This window comes from Dermacentor andersoni, chromosome 10 (genome assembly GCF_023375885.2).
Source record: "Dermacentor andersoni chromosome 10, qqDerAnde1_hic_scaffold, whole genome shotgun sequence".
NCBI lineage: Eukaryota > Metazoa > Arthropoda > Arachnida > Ixodida > Ixodidae > Dermacentor > Dermacentor andersoni.
This window is the reverse complement of record NC_092823.1, coordinates 27,472,300-27,491,554: the sequence shown is the minus strand read 5'-3', so window position 1 is coordinate 27,491,554 and position 19,255 is coordinate 27,472,300. Positions and strand designations below refer to the sequence as shown.

Here is a 19,255-nt window from a genome sequence, read left to right as displayed (position 1 = left end):
GGTGCTTGCACAGATAGGTGTTTTTTATCGCCGACATCAGCTTTTCCATAGTGGGAGCGGACTGCTTCCTCAGTCATTTCAATCACGATGTGATTGTGCGCGATCGGCGCCTAAAAGATGATGTCACATCCCTCGATTTAGTTGTCCTGCAGTTTAACCTCAATTCATTTGGCATCTGTTTCAGCCCCTCTTAACGTACGACAAGATACTTGCTCAATAATCGCAACTCAGGAAGCGCCGGAACAATGGCTGCCCGTAACGCACAAGCAGACGCATCTGATCGCCACAACCCGCCCCTCTGTCACCGCCTGGTCACGCAGGCTTGCTGGACGGAGGTTGGAAGTCACCCGCCGTGAGTTGAAACAAATACTTCAGCTCGGCACTGTTCGTCCTTCCTCCAGCAATGGATCTTCCCCTCTCCATCCTGGTTCCAAAGCAGGACAGTGGCGACTGGCGGCTTTGTGGTGATCACCGAGCTTTGAATCCCGCCAATACTTCGGATCAATATCGCCTTACCCACCCGCTTGGCATCAGTGCTCCTTTCGCAGGAACCAAGTTAGATAGCAACACCGATTTGATGAGTGCGTACCACGAAATTCCTGTCAAACCCAGCGACACTCCGAAGGCAGCAATCACTACTTCAATTGACCGATTTTAGTTCGTCCGTATGCCTTACGGCTTGAAGAATGCGGCGGAAAGTTTTCAAAAGTTCATGAACGAGGTTACGGGCGCACTCTCGTTCATTCTCGTCTACATTGACGACATTCTCTGTGCAAGTCGCACAGACGAAGTGCACAAAGACCACTTACAACTTCTATATGAGCGACTGGATGAGCACGGCCTCGTCCTAAAACCCAGAAATGCATTTTCCTAGTTAAAGCCCTCGATTTTTTTCTGCCATCGCATTTCAACCCTAGGTATCAAGCCACTGGAATCACCGGTGCGGAAAATCGAGGGTTTGCCCTCTCCAACCTCCTTATCAAAAGTTGCGCGGGTTTCATGGGCTCATAAATAACATCCAGCGCACAGGTTCTTCAGCCGCTTACAAACTTGCTGCCTCGCGACTCAAAAAAAAAAAAAAGGAATACTTACCTTCCACTGGACCTCGGAGCCGGAACACCCCTTCAGGAAGCCAAAATGCGGTTGGCAACTGCAATTCTGCTGATTCGTCCGTTTCCCGACGCGCCAACTCGCCTTATGGTATTCGTGTTGACCACGGAAGTGGATGCAGTAATGCAGCAGCACGATGGCACAGACTGGAGGACGCAGGGCTTCTTCTGGAAACGCCTCAAACCTACAGAAGCTCGCTACAGCACCTTCGGGAGGGAAACGTTGGCCATCTGTTGCGCTGTCAAGCATTTCCGTTACTTTTTCTCGAAGGCTTTTACATATTGGCCCACCAAAAGCGCTTAACTTTCGTTTTCAGGAACAACAGTACCGCGTATGCAGAACGGGAACTTCGGCAACTTTCCTTTATCTCCGAATTTTCTGCGAACATCCACGATATCTCTGGGACCGAAAATCAGGCTGCTGACGCACTGTCGCGCATCAGCGTTGTGCCTGCTGGCCCTGTGGATTTCCAAGCTCTATCTTCCACCAAACAAAAACGACCCTGAGCTGCGCCATTTGCGGGAAAAAGACTTGTCGCTCATCTTGCCGAAGTGCCTCTCCCCTACAAAACAACGGTCACGTGATACACATTAAAAATTAAATGATGGGGTTTTACGTGCCAAAACCCATTTCTGATTATGAGGCACGTCGTAGTGGAGGACTCCGTAAATTTCGACCACCTGGGGTTCTTTAACGTGCACCTAAATCTAAGTACGCGGGTGTTTTCGCCCCCATCGAAATCTGGCCGCCGTGGCCGGGATTCGATCCCGCGACCTCGTGCTCAGCACCCCAACACCATAGCCACTGAGCAACGACGGCGGGTCCCTGAGACACATCGCAGGAGCTACTCACTCATTCGTGCCCCATAAGTTGTGGCGGCCAATATTCCATTCCCTCTATGGGGCTACTCCATCCCGCCATCAGAGCGACACAGAGTCTTATCACAGACCACTTCGTCAAGGCAGGGGTCAACAAAGATATTTGAAGCTGGGCAAGAAGCTAACATGCCTGTCAAGACGTGAAATCGACCCGGCACACCCCTTCAGCGGTGCAGCCGTTTCAAACACCAGAGAGCCGCTTCGATCACATGCATTTAGACTTGGTGGGGCCTCTTCTGCCCTGACAAGGTTTCAGGTACCTCTATCTTCAGAACTTCAGTTTGGCCTAGTTGGTGTTTTGTGCAGATCATATTGAGCGAAAATAAAGACGCTGTCCCCGTCGTTATTTGCGGTCAATATGATATGCATATACTCTATCTATCTTCGCAACTGACGATGGTAAACTACCTCAAATTGACATCACCGCTATTAGCAGGCTGAGCCCTCTTACCGTAACAGAGGCTGGAGTACTAAACCTTCTCCTAAACCTGCACACGAAAAAAGGGCTGCGCCCCGGACCAAACACTAAACGCCTTTTTGAAACGATACGCAGAATAGACGACGTAGTACCCTTGTATTATATTTAACAAAACATTATCATCTGTTCTTCCAAAGGATTGGATACCTGCGAAAGTTGTCCCCAATACATAAATCATCCAGGAAAAACGACCCGTTCAACTTTCGGCCATTTCGCTTACGAACACCCTTTGTAAACTTCTTGAACACATCACACTAAAACATATAGCCTGTTTTTTAGAAAGGGAGAGTATCCCATAACCATATCAAAATAGCTTTAACAGAGGCCTGCCTCTCTGCTATCATACAACTATACACGACATATCATTTAGTTTCGACCAACACAGACAAACAGAACTCATCCTATTCGATTTCTCGAAGGTATTTGATCGGGTAGCACACATAAAGCTCACAAGGAAAGTCGAGATTACATTAGGGACATGCCCTGTTATTGAGTGGATTTGCGACTATCTTACTAACCATACCCAATTTGTGGAAGTGAACAGACAGATTGCCCAGAGCGCCCGCGTAACATAGTGGGTCCTACAAGGAAGCGTTCTGGCTCCTTTTCTATTCCTAATTTTTATTAATGACCTATCAGCTAAAATCACAGTACACACTAGCTTATTTGCCGAAAACTGCAATCTTTGTCGAAATGTAGCTTTCATGATAACCACATGTCATTACACAACGACTTCAAAGCTGTGACTAGCTGGTGTGCCGACTGGCAGATGACCATCAATACTAACAAATCAGCTGTTCTGTCAATCACGAGAAAAAGAAGTGACTCCAACTTTTTGTATACCGTTAACGGTGTGCCACTGATACGGGTTCGTGAGAATAAATACCTCGGATTAACATTAACGCATGACTTCAGATGCAACTCCCATATAAACCACTCTAACGCCAATGCAATGAAACGCATTTTATTTCTTGGAAGACACCTTCGACTCGCACCAACCAATACAAATATTTTGGCTTCGAAAACTTTCGTCAGGTCAGTCTTTCTGCACGCAAATCTTATCTAGTTCCCATACACTAAACTCATAAAAAAGCTAGAATGTGTACAAAGGAAAGCTCTATGGTATATATACAATAAACATAACGTATCGCCCACCAAACTACTCAGCAAAGCCAGAATATTAACAGTACAAAAGCGAGCAATACTAGCCACTTCTAAATTTATGTACCAACTCCTATACAGCAACCTTAATATTGACACCTCTAAATGCATCTCCTGAAATGAAACATGGCCAACGCGACAAAAACACACATAAACACACACAAACACTCAATGAGTATTCTTTTCATACCAACTCCTTCAAGGATTGACTCTTTCATTTTTCGATAAGAGAGTAGAATAAATTGAGTGTAATCCATTAGTAACAACCCCACGTTAGATACATTTGCTAGTTCAGTGGATAAACTGCTCCTCGCCTTACAGCTCTGATTTACTTACTCTGGTTTGTTACTCATCTTCACAGGCTCACATTTTAATCTATACGTGTTCTTTTTGTATGGTGCATTATATGCATGAATGCATCCTGTTTATCATGTTCAATAAGTGTTTTACATCAGATGTGTGTATAAGTTGTCCTTTCTTAAATTGGTTTCTTTTTTGCAATAACCTCTGCAAATACACATTCGTACTTCTATAATATTGTTAAAGGGGAAAATATGCTTCACAAAATATTTACAAGATATATACAACGGGTAGAAGACATGCACACAAGATGGAGCCCGTGCGCGCGACTGTCGGCGATCGTCGTCTTCGTAAGTCCTCTGATTATCATTCGCTACTGCAGCGCCTCGTAGCATGACCCCCGGTGGCGAAGGCGCTGTCCCGGTGCTTGGCAGCTTAGAGTGATATCGTTTCTGTCCAGCGACGTGAAGAATCTCAGACGAGGGTCGATGTGGAGGTATCGAGAGAATGTAACTCGTAGGTCACGTCCGTCACTTGACGCAAGACACGGTCTAGGCCTGAGTAGGGCGAAATCGGGTTCTCACATGGTCCAACTTGCTGTGCTGCTTGCTGCGCCATGCTGGTAGCAATATATTTATATTCTTCCTTCGCAAATACTACCATTTGTACTTTCCTTTCCGGTTAAATCCCATGAAGGATTGGGAGTATGGGGAATAAATAAATAAATAATAAATATATGTATGCATCACCGCGAGCTGTGCTTGCAGAGGCATATTCCCACGTGCTCATATCGGCCCACGATGAGCTATCTCCAGGATCGGTCCATGACAGAGGCTAGAAACGTACCCGATACAGGAAAGTGATGGCAACTAGCTAAGAAAGACATCGAATTTAATAATTTCGCTCTAATAAAGAAAACTGCGTCTTGTTTTCAGTGTTTGAGGGGTGAAAGACAGTTCAACTGCAAGATGAAGCAGTGAATGGCCGCTTAAACCTTCAAGTTATGTAATCTCGGATAGTTATTCTGGGTATCCCTTCAATAGTAGGTGTAGCTCGCTTTTAATATCAGTGCTATCTAGTGGGGCTTGTTACCAACTGTGTAAAATTTTTTTAAAGTTGCAGTTCCGTCTGAAAAGCGCAGCATTGGTTAGGAGAGGAAATTGTAAGAGAGCTATACGCGCTAAGGTTAGTGTTTCAATTAGGTGTACACAGTGGCATAAACATTGGCTTACCAACTAAGTTAACAGGCCCGGTGTCACGCGCCGCACACTCAAGCATGAACACCTATCACACGATCACCGCGGACATTCGCTGCCAGAATGCTGGCGCGAGGAAGTGCGGCGGCAGCCGCGAGCCAATTTCCCCTGGTTGCAGCGTCTCAGATCGACGCGAACCAGTCGCGCGACAACACAGTGCACACGAAGCCATCAGCTATCTCGCATCGGCTAGCCGTCGAATCCACATCCAACAGAGGACGCATGCTGCCGCACTCAGCCGTGGCATGCACAGCGGCGGCTGGAGACGCGCGCGACTCTGTCCCCCCTTGCCCCCCTCAACTCCTAGGGCGCACACATCTCACTTCCCCCCATGCGCCCGCTATAATTTCGGTCTCCCAAAAACTGCGGTGCAACCCTTGATATTCTTGACAATGCCAAGTAGGGCATATTGATCTTTGGTTTGGCAGCTTGTCGGAATTTTCAGGTAACGCAGCTATGTAATGTGTCGGCTTTGAAAATGAACGACTTATTGGGTAGTATTAAGGCCAGGAATGTTTTCAATGTCGACCCGACGAAATAAAATGCTTCATAAACTCATTTACTGCTTATCCGTGTGGGCGCGGTGACGTGAAGCGCATGCGAACTCGCAGATCGGTTCCATTTCGGTCGGTGAAGGAACGCTCGAAGGCGCATCACGCGACCACCGAAATTCAGCGGGGATGTGGCTTCATTGCTAATCAATTTTCGCAAAATTAGAATTTGCTTTAGTCTACGATGCCCCAAGTAAGTTCCACTGCATGTGATCCTGGAGGTTGCTCTTATTCTACCATTACCAAAACTTGCAAAAAAGCCTTCATAAATACTGTTGTCCTTCGACATTAGTTTTCTACCTCCAGTCCATACAACACATTCATGTGGTTCAGATATAATCATATGCTGCAAGCGTGGCTGTTTAGCCCAGTGAGTAGGAGACCTAGATTCTCTTTGTGGGGACGTAGGTTCGAAACCCTAACATATTCATGTGGTTCAGATATAATCATATGCTGCAAGCGTGGCTGTTTAGCCCAGTGGGTGGGAGACCTGGATTCTCTTTGTGGGGACGTAGGTTCGAAACCGTAACATTTTTCCTTTAGAATTTAGTTGTTTAACGTTAATTTCGTTAGAGCGACTTATATTAGGTGACGGATGGACCAGTTTTCTCCTTGAGTAGGTACAGAAATGCTTACGTATTTAAAAGGACATTGATTCCAGGTTCCCACTTTCTAGACCACATCATGATATCAAAACTGCGAGGCAACAATGAATCCTGAAAACGGTTTGTGAAACTGTGAGAGGCAAGGAAAAGCTTTCAATTTCATTGTGAAACATCGTTGGAGCGCACAATGAAATACGGACGAGCAGAGAGGAACAACAAGAACGCCGGACCTCAACGTATATTATTCACGAAACATAAGGCTTTACGTAGATAGGGAGGCCCTGTTGGTGCACCTGATATTTCTTTGAACCAGGCCACAATCATCGAAGATGGCAAAAAAAATAAGGCAGGAGTTTCACAACAGTAATGAACGATCTTGCAAATCTGTCGCCCTTCCTAGCTTACGCGGTACCCACGTTTGCCCTGACCCACTGGCTTCTCCGGTGCCACAGAAGGAGCACTGACGCAGTGCTGTTTTTCATTAGAGATACAAAACGCTTTAAAGTATCTCGGGTTTTCTGACCACTGAATTTGCACAACACCCGTGTTCGCTCGAAGAACACCTTGCATGCTTTGAAGCTCTTCAAGCTCTTGAAGTTCCCCATCAAGCCCCTTTATCCTAAGAGCGTGCAGTCACGCTGCCTCTTGCTCGCGTATATCGTGTTCTTTGGACTCTTCAGCTTCTTCATGCTCACACCTCTCACGTCTATCGCGTGCCTTTGCCTCCAGCTTCTGCTCAACAATCGTCTTTCAAGCCTCGTCAGCTTCCTCAACCATCATGTCCTCTGCCCCACATCACGTCAAGAATCGGCTTTCTTGTTTTTGCGGGACCGGCGGAAATGCCCAACTCCTCGCAAATTTAGATGGAGTGCTGAACCTGGAATTCTTCTATAGCGACTTCCTTCCTCCTTTTTCTTGCCCACTGAATTTACTTTTACTTCAATCTAGAATCGACTTTTTAAACAAGGTAAATTCTAAAATAATAGACTAGCAAAAAAAACATTCTCGTAACATCTATCTGTGCTAGAGGGGTTTTGTGAAATGAAAAGCACTCTTCAGGTACTCACCCAGCCAAAGTGTTTGACGCTGGTCTGCCTCGTAGCGGGCATCGATTGGTGTAGCAGGCGTCATCGGGCCTTGTATCTCACAGCTTGCCATCCGTCGCTGAGATACTGGTTCGCCATTCCCGCAGCTCTCATCCACTATTGTGTCTTGGGGTCGAGCACGAAGAACGACTCTGGGAGGATCCGAAGAGGAAGAGAAGAGCTTCATATAAAATGTGCAGATATAGCATAAAATAGCGTACAACTTGCGGCCACAGCGCACCACAACGACCGGGCGGCTGGTGGCGACTCTCTCTCCTAACAATGGGCCAATTCTGCCTTACATACCTTGGGCGACACACCGTCGGCAGGAACAAGGCGGGGTAGACCCTGATGTCCCCCGCATTGCATTCCCCTTTCGTCCTGGCAACAGCTTTGGTGCGGCGCGCCACCGGATTCCTTAGTTGGAACCACGGGAAGGGGTCGGCAGTTTCGTGGAACTTTGAAGATTCGTACACATAGCTGGGGACGATGCCAACGTTGACATGACATGGCACTGCCAAGGTTGTCAGTGGATGTTGGAAGCCCAGCACAAGGGCAACCACTTTAGAAGAAAGAGGGGGGGGGGGGGGGAGCGCCCGTTGCTTCGGTGATAACATGCTGTGTGGCACAACGCCTTTCCCGCGGAAAAAATATTTGACGGATGGGCAACAACGCGGCAACTGAAAAGAGCACTAGCGGCTTTTAAAATGCTTAAAAGCCAAACTAATTTAAAACACAAGGGACGGCAAGAAGACGAGCAACATGACTCCTAACTTAAACTGAAATCACTGAGCTTAGAAGCAAGCCCTCCACCGGCTGCCGTACTGTTGTGGGAGCGAGTGGAACCACAATTCGAATTTTTTTTTAACGTAGAGGCTGAAAAAAAGACACGAGCCTCAAAAAACGATTAACAACCAAAGAACGTTAGATAAACGTACAAACTACAGCCATAATGCAGAAGGATCACTTTTTGGCTCATAAACGCTTACTTCGAGCACCTGTTTTCTCAGCACCTCCCGTCGAAAATTTTAATTATTGCGGTTTTATCGCGACAGGAATTATACGGACACTCCAGTTGCATCTCTGCTGTCGGCGCCGCTGTAATGTTCCGTATGAAGTCCAAGGGCGAATATATCGTCGTCGCGCGCATTATGGTGTATCCGGCTCCATCAACCCGAATGAGCTGGCCCACGACCAGGCGCGAGGTCTCATCAACCGCGCCGGTCCGAGGGGCCCGGCTTTGCAGGGGATCGACCGAACCACGGACCCGCTGTTAACTTTCCACGAGATAACTGCTCACTACCAGCTGGGACGCAGGCAGTTTCCGGCTCCTCACCCGAAGCTAGGCAGACCCCAGGCCTCGGTGCTGAGAATGCTGCAGACGGGCTCCTTTCCGTCTCGCTCAAGGCTGAGCCACTACACTCCGGGTGTGGATCCCCGCTGCCCAGACTGCGGCGAGGAACGATCCACTTTGAACCACATGCTGTGGGAATGTTCTGTGTTGCGCCACTCGCCCTTCAACAGGCAAGAAGATTGGGATGAAGCCGTCAAGAGCGACAACCTTCAAGTCCAACTTCGGGCTGTCCAAAGGGCCTGCGCCAGGGCTGAAGATCACGGTCTTCCGCCCCCGGCGCGGGTGCGGCCCGCGACTACGACAACGTAGTCCCTTAGGACCAATTAAAGTTTCTTGTCTGTCTGTCTGTCTGTGCGAGTGAACGCGTGCGAGAGTGAGCCGACGCTCACGGCTCAATCTCGCGCGCCGCCTTCCGTCGCGCGCAATGCACGAGAAGTATGTTGTGGGGGCGGGGGGAGCGTTCTACTTCGTCAGCTACTGCGTCAGCTACTGCCACGCGCGGCCGCTATCGTGAAAGCTTTCTTCAATGAGTACAGAGTCTAGGTTCGCCGTTGGCTTGAAGCTTCATGCGCGCTGTGTTCTCGCCGCTCAATTTGCGTTAAAGGGGGCAGGCTGCACGAAGGTCAATTCGTTTGATTCTGCTGCTGCACTTTCCCACGCCAGCGTTTTGATAATGAGGATCTGCGCTGATCGAGATGTCTGTGTTTACCTATGTGCACGTGACACCATGCCGGTTAATTTAGTTGGCGAATGTTTACGAGTTTATGCGGCCGAAAAAGCTACTATCCTTAATTCGTATAGCTGTCCATCTATATGCTATCCGAATCAATGCTATCGAATCAATTTGCTATCGAATCAATTGAGGCGAAACTGCAACTTTTTTATCGATGCGCAACGGTACGCCGGGGGACGGAGGGCTTTCTCATAATTTCATTTGTAAGTGAGCGTTCGTGTTTCTCAGGCCTTCTTTCCGTACCGTGCGTTCTGCCTTCATGATAGTGTGCACTTTTTAATGATGCTCGATCTAGGTCAATCATCTACACTTCTGAAATTTTAAATCTTTTGAGATAAAACCAAAAAGTAAGCGCCCTTCCACTCAGTGAAGGATGACTAGCGAAGCTGTGCATGTGGGCCCCTTTAATGGCGAACTGCACCTCCGCCATGGGTCAGCCTGGCATTGCACTTACTCCGGATCGGCACACGTTTGGGGAGTGCTTAACGCCTGCTTCCCCTCCTCCGCAAGTCTGCCCGGTATTGCACAATCTTCAGGATCGGCCCACGTATCGAAAGTGCTTAACGCCTGCATCACCACTGCCGCAGGTCGGCCCGGTGTTGCACTATCCTCGCGATCGCTCCACGTATGGCAGTTTTGTGTCTACACACGGACACGGTACTGGGGGAACTAGCCCTTAACAACTTCGCAGTAAAATTGCATACGTCTTAGTGCTTCTGAAGTAATGATTTAATTTATTAATGACAACGACGAACGCGGGAGCAGTGTGACGAGCGCGTTCGCGCGGTACCGCCGAGGGGCGCCGACGATCCAGCTGTGGAAGATGACGACGCTGGAGCCATTACTGATGATGTTAGTTTTGTGTTGTCTACACATGGACATGATCCTGGGAGAACTAGCCCTTACCAGCTTCGCTGTAAAATGGAAACTCCATTCCACGCTGTGAAGGTGATAGACGAGTGCAGCAGTGTTGGGCCGCAGGGAGGTACGACTGCACGTACAACAGTGTTATAAAGAAATGTTTTGAACCAACACATGCGCACGTGCTACGGGAAGAATCGCGGCGCGTGCCCTTTCGGCACCCTCTTTATGCGGAGTGAGAGCACCCTTGTGGGTGCGATTTCTTTTTCTCACGCCTCAGCGCTCCACCACCGGAAATCCATACGACTGAAATAGGACACGAATCTAGTTGTTTAGACCACTCTATTTAGCCTAAAGTCGCACACACAGCAGCCCAATCCAAAGTGACGGTCCAGAAAATATCTCCTGAAGCTCGCGTTGGCACCGGCGAAGTAGGTGTTGCGGTCATCGGTGGCGTCGTTGCCGTGACGACGCCTTCTCTTGCGCTCGGCGTCGCTCTTCATCTCGGGTAGCCCGATCAGCCCGACGTCGAAGGTAGCATTCGCCGGAGCAGGCGCGTTCTTGTTCTTTCGCCGCCGAGTCAGCGGCACCACAACGACAGTCACATTCCTGCCGGTCCTCTCGGTATCTTGTCTCGCACATCCGCTGTTCTTCGGACGTACGAACTACTCGCGGCTGTTCTATGCCAACGTCCGCGGGAACATGAGCCTCTATCATCTTATCGTTCTGGGACTACGTCACAGACACGTGGTTTCAGACACAGGTGGCCGCTAAAACAAGGCTTCGATGCCATCCTCTCTATATTGCTGTTTCTTTTTTTTTTTCGCGTCTTCACTCCATTTTGGGCTCACTCGCGCGCCTTGGTCCTAGCAAACGGTTTATCCTAGCCTTTGACAGCTTCGCTGTAAAATGTTAGGAGAATGGTTAATGTATGTTCTCGACCCCACTGTGCACTTGCCTTTTACTAACAACGTTTGGATGTCTTACGTGCGGAGGTCACACCTGGCTCTATTATATGCTATTGTGAAGTGGATGTTTGTAGGTATGTCAGTCGTCTCATCTCAAAACTGAAGTGCGTGTTTTCATACTATATTGTGTAGTGCACTTGTTTACAAAACTTTTGTTTTTCTTACTCTCTTGGGTTCGCAGAACATCGCAGCTCTTCCTGCTGCTTTAGTGTCTCCAGTACTTATCACTCTTTTGCTTTAAGTTTTGTTTGCCCTGCAAAAGAAAAGCAGCTGGTGCAAAAATGTATAATTATATAATTATATAAAGCAGAAACCATCAAGCTAAACTTTAGAAATATCAGTAAAATGAAATACCTTACTGTCTGACGTTGACTGGTTCACTTTCTTGATCTTGGACGGTCTTCAGAAGTACGACAGCTATTTCTTATAACTGAAGGGAGCATAGCAAGTATGTATGTTAGGGATCGCTCTCCGGTGTTGTTGAACATTCATAAACCCTGTCCTATCTCCTGCAGGCCTTTCTTTGTCTAAAAGAGTCGAAGGATGAAATTGGTGTTCGCAGCAATTTTTCTTCTTTCTACGTGCTGCATGCGGGGCAATTCTGGAGGTGAGTAACTTTTCTTTCTTGCTGGGCTCCTCATACAGTAGTCGTCCTGTGTACTGTCCGTATCTGGCGACAAAGCGGGAGGTGCTTGGTATCCCCTCATGCGCGCAATAAAAGTGTGGAGTGCAGAGTCCAGTTCATATCCGAAACCACCTAAACTGGACACTCCTGTCCACAGCTACAGTCGCCGACCGCAGGGCCTCAGCCCAGAGGCAATTCTCTTGGAACCCCCCCACCCCCAAATCTACCCAGCACCTCCACCAGTGTTGCAAGATGCGAATAACAGTACACAGGATGACGGTGCAAAGAACAAACAGAAGCTCTATATTCAGAGACTCGAAAATAATTGGCCGTCACAATTTTATTCCGGGCATGCTTGCTCTCGTGTCCCTCACTAGATTTTCTGTGGCAGTTAGCTTCTTTAGCCATGACAACATTTTTCGTTTTCCTCCTAAATAAACGGCAGAACAATACTATGTTAAACGAACTCTAAGGTAGCTGTTAAATAATGTGTAATAATAGTAACCACCGGGTTGGCTCCTCCTTTCGACAATTACTACAGTATGTCTACTACGATGCTCTGGCTTGAATAAATCAGATAAGTACGCAGATAGAAAAACTGGAAAGAATATATAATAGGGCTATGGGGTTTGTACTTAAATATTACACAATAAGTGTTAATGTAACATATGCCAAAAATAAAAATGAGTGGAACATGCTGCAAGAATAACGTATTATACGTAGAAGAAAATTGTTCCATCAGATTTTCCTTGAAGAACAGGTACGGATAGCATGAAGTATTTAGATATACCTGCCAACGTGTCCTTGACAGGGGATCAGGTACCTAAAGGGAAAGAAACTTTCTTAAAAATAACGTGTTTATTGGGTCTTCTTTCCCCAATACAACATGAACATGGAAGTGGCTACCGAACCATGTTGTCGAAATAACTTCCGATGACATTGACACGTATATTTATTTGTCCGTCTTCTTGTACTCTATTTCACCTGCTAACGACTTAATGTTGATATAACGAGCACGAGAGTTGACACAGAACACAAAAAAGAAGCGACAAGGAGAAGCTCTTCATCATGGAATGTCATCTTTTCATAATATACTAAGTGGCCCGGTTTCACACCTTGCTTAGGACCTACTATTATCACTGAGCGAAAGACGCGCTTGCATTATTTGGAACTTACCTAAATGTTACCCTTGACTCTATCTGTTACGTATGTTCCCGCCGGGCTTTCTGTAAAAGGAATTTATCTACGGCACGAATTGAAAAGCACGCGGGAAAAGCGATTACGCTGGCACCTTTGATGAGTGATGTACAAAAGCCGACGCGCTTGTCCCGCAGACCAAATTTTTCTCGATCACCGTCTTTGCTGCCCGCTATCTTTGTGCATGAGTGTTACATGTTTTGCTGGGCACAAGTTCGCTAAATAGAGAGATAGGTGCGTGATTCACACTAGTCGCAAATGTGTTCTTCACCGTCCCTACAACTTGGCTTCTGTAATAGATGGTTTTAAATTAAGGTATGGTGTTTTACATGCTAAAACCACGATCTGTTTATGAGGCACGCCTTGGTGGGGGACCACCTGTGGCTCTTTAGCTTACACCTATATCCCACTACATGCGTGTTTTCGTGTTTTGCCCCTTTGAAATGCGTCCACCGTGGTGGCCATTCGACCCGCGACATCATGATCAGCAGCCCAACACCACAGCCACTAAGCAGCCACGGCGAGTTGTGCAAGTGCTTTTGTATCCGGCGAGCCGCAGGCAAGAAAATATGGCGCCCGCGCGCGGGTTTCTACCTGAGCACATATGAAAGAGCGAAGCCAAGTCAAGTACCATCATGACAGACCGAGCACCGCCTGCAGGCATCGTACCGAGAAACACAGAAAGACACCTACCTTCAGCGTAGCTTCGTCCGATGACGCAGAAAGCTGGGTCAAAACACTGAAAAAGGTTTCGCACTCCAAAAGCTAGAACTGTGAAGACAAGCTTTGCCATGTGTACTTCTCCTTGGAGGATGCTGGGAAAACATTGTTTGAGAACCGGGCGACCACCCGAACATCGTGAGACATGCTTAGAAGCAAGTTCCTGAGGACCTTTACCAGCTTCGTCCGAAGAGTCAGAGCCGAACTACAACTGGAAGCGCTACTGCAACTTCCCAATAATACCATCGCCATCTTCACGGAAGAGATGACCCGTCTTTTTGGTCACGGCGAGGCGGAAATGTAAGAGGAGACAAACGATCGCTTCCTCATACGTTGTGGTCTCTCTTTTTTCCGTCGTGTTTTCGTCTCAATTTCCTTGCGGGTTTTCTCAATTTGCAGCATGAACCAAACGGCCCAGCAAGCATCCGTTCCTTAGGCGGGGCATAAAGCAAGGACTGTTCATTGGATTACTTCGACATCCGCCGAAGACAACTGCAGAATTTCTTGCAGAGGCGACGAAGATTCAAAAGGCTGAAATGCGTACTAGGCAGTATAACCGGCAAGTGCTCACGTTGCAGTGCAAAACCCAACAAATGGGCTTCGACGATGTGCGAGAGACCATCAGGGGCGTCGTGCGCGAGGAACTCCTCAAGATGATCCCTTCGTCACGTCCTTAGTTGAATTCGATCACTGACATGGTGAAGGAAGAACTGCAATCATATTTTCTATATTCATGGAATAAATGGTGTATGTAAGTAAAATAAAACGGGTCACTGGAAGTTGTTGAAGTGCTGGTCGAGTCGCCACATCCCGTGCCGGAAGCTATCACCTACGCCACTGTCATCGTCGTCAAAGTACCCCTCCCCGCCAGGACCCTGTAACGCCGCAGTTCCGTCGTCTGCCACCGTCGCCAGCTCGTACACCCATCTCCCAACGCAACAACTCAAGGAAGACAGACGTCTGACGCGCTCTCAACCACCGCCTGCTCTGCAACTACTGCGTAAAAGTCGACCGCGTAGTCCCCAGTGCTCATACCGCAAAATATAACTACGAGAGTTCGCCTTTAACGCACCGCGACTACCGCTTGGCGAACGACCTCGGGTCATTGCCGACTACTTGACCACAACGCAGTGGATATCCCGATGGCCTTGCATGTCGCCGTCACCAGGTCGCTACGTCTCGGCGCAGCGTAGGCTATACACTGGCCCACCCGAGGAGGGTCGATCAGCCCTCAACGCAAAAACTGAAAGCAGCCCCCAAAGGGAGTGCGGTTGAAGTTCGTCGAAATGCCGAACATCCTCCGCCCCCGACATCGCAAGAGCCACCTCGACGACGCGGCAATAAACCGTCGCCTTAACAAGACTTCATGACAAGACCAAAAGCGTGTGGGACAACGACGTGCAGCCGTGATCCGATGCCATGACGCAATTCTAATGGAAGAGGAAAATCAACGATTTCGATGTGCTTCTGGACGACCACAGATTCACCGCTCTAGTAGACACAGGAGCCGACTACTGCGTCATCATTTGATTCTTCGCAGCCAAGTTTAAGAAATTCAAGGCTGCGTAGGACGGCCCCCATGACTAGATAGCTACAGGATACCTAACACCGACTGGAATCTGCCCCTCAAAAGTTACAGTGCATGAGTGGAGTTACAATGCGACCTTCTTTGTCCTGCAAGAGTGCTCTCGCGACGTAATTGTCCACATGGAATTTCTGAATCAACACGGCCCTGTCGTTCACCTGAAGTCGAAATCAATAACGCTTTCTAGACACCAAGCGATACGACCGCAGATGATTTCCAGTCAGCGTGCCCCGAAGCATTCTGCCTCGCCCAGCATCATGGTTTCTTTTGGGGAAGAAGCAGCCAAAGAGATGAAGTCATCGTCGAGAACGACCAACACCTGCTACTTGACCATGAAATTCGCGTCGCGACGAGTATCTTCCAGCTACACGGAGGAACAGCGCACGTAATGTGGATGAACTTCAGCCAGGAGTAAGAGTGCCCGAACAAGGGCACGAAGATCGCCTACACTGAGGAAGTTGCAGCTGCCAACGATGCATTCTTCCTCTCGTTTTATACCGAAACTAGAATGGCGGTGCGTGTCCCTGAACCAACTTTTGATATTAATCCCAATCTTCCCAGGGATAAGCAAGAACTGCTCTAACGTCTTCTCCACCAATACAAGGACTGTTTTTCGTCGTCATGGAGTATTCGACAAACACCAGTTGATAAGCATCGCGAAACCACTGAAGAATGGGTTAGGCCACTACGTCAGAGTCCATAAGGAGTTTTGACGCGAGAACGAGAATCCATAAAGCAGCAAGTCGATGAAATGCTGCGCAACAAAATTACCCAGCCATCGAAGAGTTCGTGGGCGACTTCGGGCGTATTAGCGAAGAAGGATGGAACTCTGCGCTTCTGTGCAGATTATCGCCGCTTCAACAAAATCACGACGAACAAAAGCCGCCGCCGACTTGACCGAACAGCAACGAATAGACCCGGAGTTACGAGTTACGAAGCCTTGTGGAGTATTAAAAGGCAAGACCGACGTTGCTTCTAGGGTATTTCTGCGTGGAGTGTCTTCGTGCTCCTTACACAATGTCGTCCTCATAACAAAGAACTCTTTGCCACTCCGTGCCAGCTGCCTGCGCGCTGTGCCTTCAGCTCTGCTGCCCGAGATTCTACATGCTCTTCCCGTACATCGGACTGCTGGGCACCTTGAATTCTGCCGTACTCTCTTACCCTTGTGAAGATTCAGGACAAGTACTACAGGCCGCGCCTCGCCGCCGATATCGCCCGTCACATCAGGACATACCGAGACCCCAGGGTTAAATATCAGCATGGCTGCTATTGGCTGTTTTATTGCAGACGTTCTTTCGACGCTGGTGCCAAGGTCTCCTTCAGTTGCGGCCCTAGCAGGCGGGTGATATTTTAGCAAAATGTAGGCACACATGATTGTTTGCGTTGTCATGGCAACAGGAAATAAAGCCGTGCGACGCCTCCTCATCCTAGCGCTCTTTTTTTTTCTTTGTACTATGCCGACTTGCTACGCTCCCTTTCCACCTTCCGCAAGTCGTGCGCACAGTTTATTTTCCTTTTTTTTGCCTGTCCGCGGCGCGTATGTTTTCTTTATTGTGCGCGCGCGTTGCACCATACATTGGAGTTGTTTGTGAAGTGACGCATGGTGCCGCGTGGTTTCCTTATCTGTGTGCACGCACCCGGTCTTGTGCATAATTTGATTATGCCAGCATGTGCCAAAACATAAATAAATTCCACTGCAGACACAACAGATCTCTGGTCTCGTTTTATTAACTTCGTTTCCGAAAAGAAAGATTTTTGTATAACTGGTATGATATAGGCTCAGAAAACGAACAAAAGTGAGATTCGTTAGCTGTACATGACTACTAAACAGCACAGAAGTTCACAGGCAGGTAAATAACAAAAAAATAAAACGCAAGAAAACACGAAGGCCGTTTCATGTACACACATATAAAAATATATGTGCATAATGCCCTAGTAACCAAAGTGTAGAAGAGCTTCTGGTATACGCACTGAGATATCGCACAAAACTGGAGGACGTGTATGACATAGTGATCAGAACTAAAGAAAGCGAAAGTCACTGGCAATGGGAAAAACAGTGACATGACAAGAAACAAGAAATAGAATAAAACGTAAAGATTATTTTATTGACATCCATACCAAAAAGAACAGGAACTTATATACATGCGCACAAAATAAAGAAATGGGTGACATGTTCATTACTACTGAACAAAATGAAAAAACAGGCATGGAAGAACTAAAATAACATTGGACTAAAAACGGAAATACACACTTTCACGTTATTTTGCACTTGGCTTCAACTTGAGTAACAGTGGCAAGGGTGAGCAGAAAGTAGTCAGTTTTTGCTTCAGCACATAGAAAACATTCTCAGAAAGGCCTATTCCTCAGTCAAATGCCAAGTGAAATAAGCCAACAACACGAATTTTCTTTAAGTGTCACTTAAGGCACTAGGTCATACCTTGTATACTGCGCACTGCTTTGTGTAATAAACACGAACTGCGAAAATCTGCATATAGGGCACTTGCAATGCTCAAGCTTTCCAAAAAAAAAAGCATATCAAGCCTACGCATCAAGGTCGTTCGCGCAGTTTTCCCATCGGCAATTACTGAGATAATGCACAAACACAACAGACAGACAGACAACGACCTTTGAAAGTGAGCAGCTACTGTCGTGACCTCCTCACGGGAGGCCATTGTAGCCGCTGGCCGCTCCCACGTAGAGGACAGAACGCCGTGACGCTCCGCCCTTTCCTGGGCCCTCTGGATAGCCTGGGCTTGTACATAAACACGAACAGTTTTTTTTTCAGCTGTAGAACGGTGACACACAAAAAAAGCACTGAAGGTGGAATGGTAAGCTGGGCGAGTTAATGAAGTTGCAGAATGAGACTTTGCGCAGAAATACGTCATACACCAGGTCACAATGAGGAGTAGCATTATTTTTCCGCTTTGTGTACTGGCCAGGGCAAAATGTAGCACAATCAAGGCGCAACGACGTCCAGAGACTCGTCGAACACAGGCGTGCACATGGCAGTGTTCGTGTAAATGCACCTTCTGGTGTGCTTGGGTCTTCGGGTTCACCTTCTGTTTTTAGGCATCGGAAGAACCTTGCAGGGCTTGTTCTTCAGCTAATCGTGCGCCACTGCACCATGCACGAGTGGTGCGAGTCGGGGGACGGGTGAAACATTGCGGAGCACAAGCACACAGCTATCGAGCACGACGAAACTGTCCACCCCGGTCAAAGCACGAAGCGCAGGCGTCCCGGTAACAGTAGATAACGAAACATGAAATTTCGTGCAGCGGGCTAAGCTGGCTCCTGACGGGCGAAGCCCGCGGCGCCGACACAGCAGCGGGCGCGCGCGTGGACACTCGAAGGTGAGGAAGTTACGAGGAAGTTATGATGGAGGGCAAAGGTAAAGGACTTGAGAGGAGAGGCGGAAGGGCATGGCCGCCTGCACCGGCGCGCGCGAGGTCGTGGAAGGGAAGCGGATTTGCTTTCCCGTCCGCCTGATGAATGGCGCCAATTACCTCTGTCAGTTAGAGTTAAATTATACAGGGAACCACAGTTGAGCATAGGTCTGCCATCTTGCAATCAACTTTTGTGCAGTAAAGCCACCTTTTGTTTGTGCAGGGGCTATTTCATTTATTATACCCTCAAGACCACAAAGGTAATAGAGAAGAAATCCATGCTATAAGCTGGTTGCAGCACTCTGGAAGCTACGCGAATTCTTAGCCAGTAGAAAGGCCGAATGCCCCTCGACATGTGCTCATCAGCACTGCGTCGTCTGCTCAGCGTCTGCTTACCGTCATGTA

At 48.0% G+C, this 19,255-nt stretch overlaps 1 protein-coding gene across 2 annotated transcripts in view; it reads left to right on the top strand.

Moving 5' to 3' along the window:
• The window catches only part of LOC129381953 (uncharacterized), a 134,379-nt gene that overhangs the window by 8,623 nt on the left and 106,501 nt on the right, over positions 1–19,255 (top strand). For both annotated transcript variants that reach the window (XM_055065256.2, XM_055065255.2), the window contains exon 2: positions 11,856–11,947. In XM_055065256.2, the coding sequence (XP_054921231.1) occupies positions 11,884–11,947 (64 nt within the window). In that variant the 5' untranslated portion in view covers positions 11,856–11,883. The remainder of the gene's footprint in view (positions 1–11,855; positions 11,948–19,255) is intronic.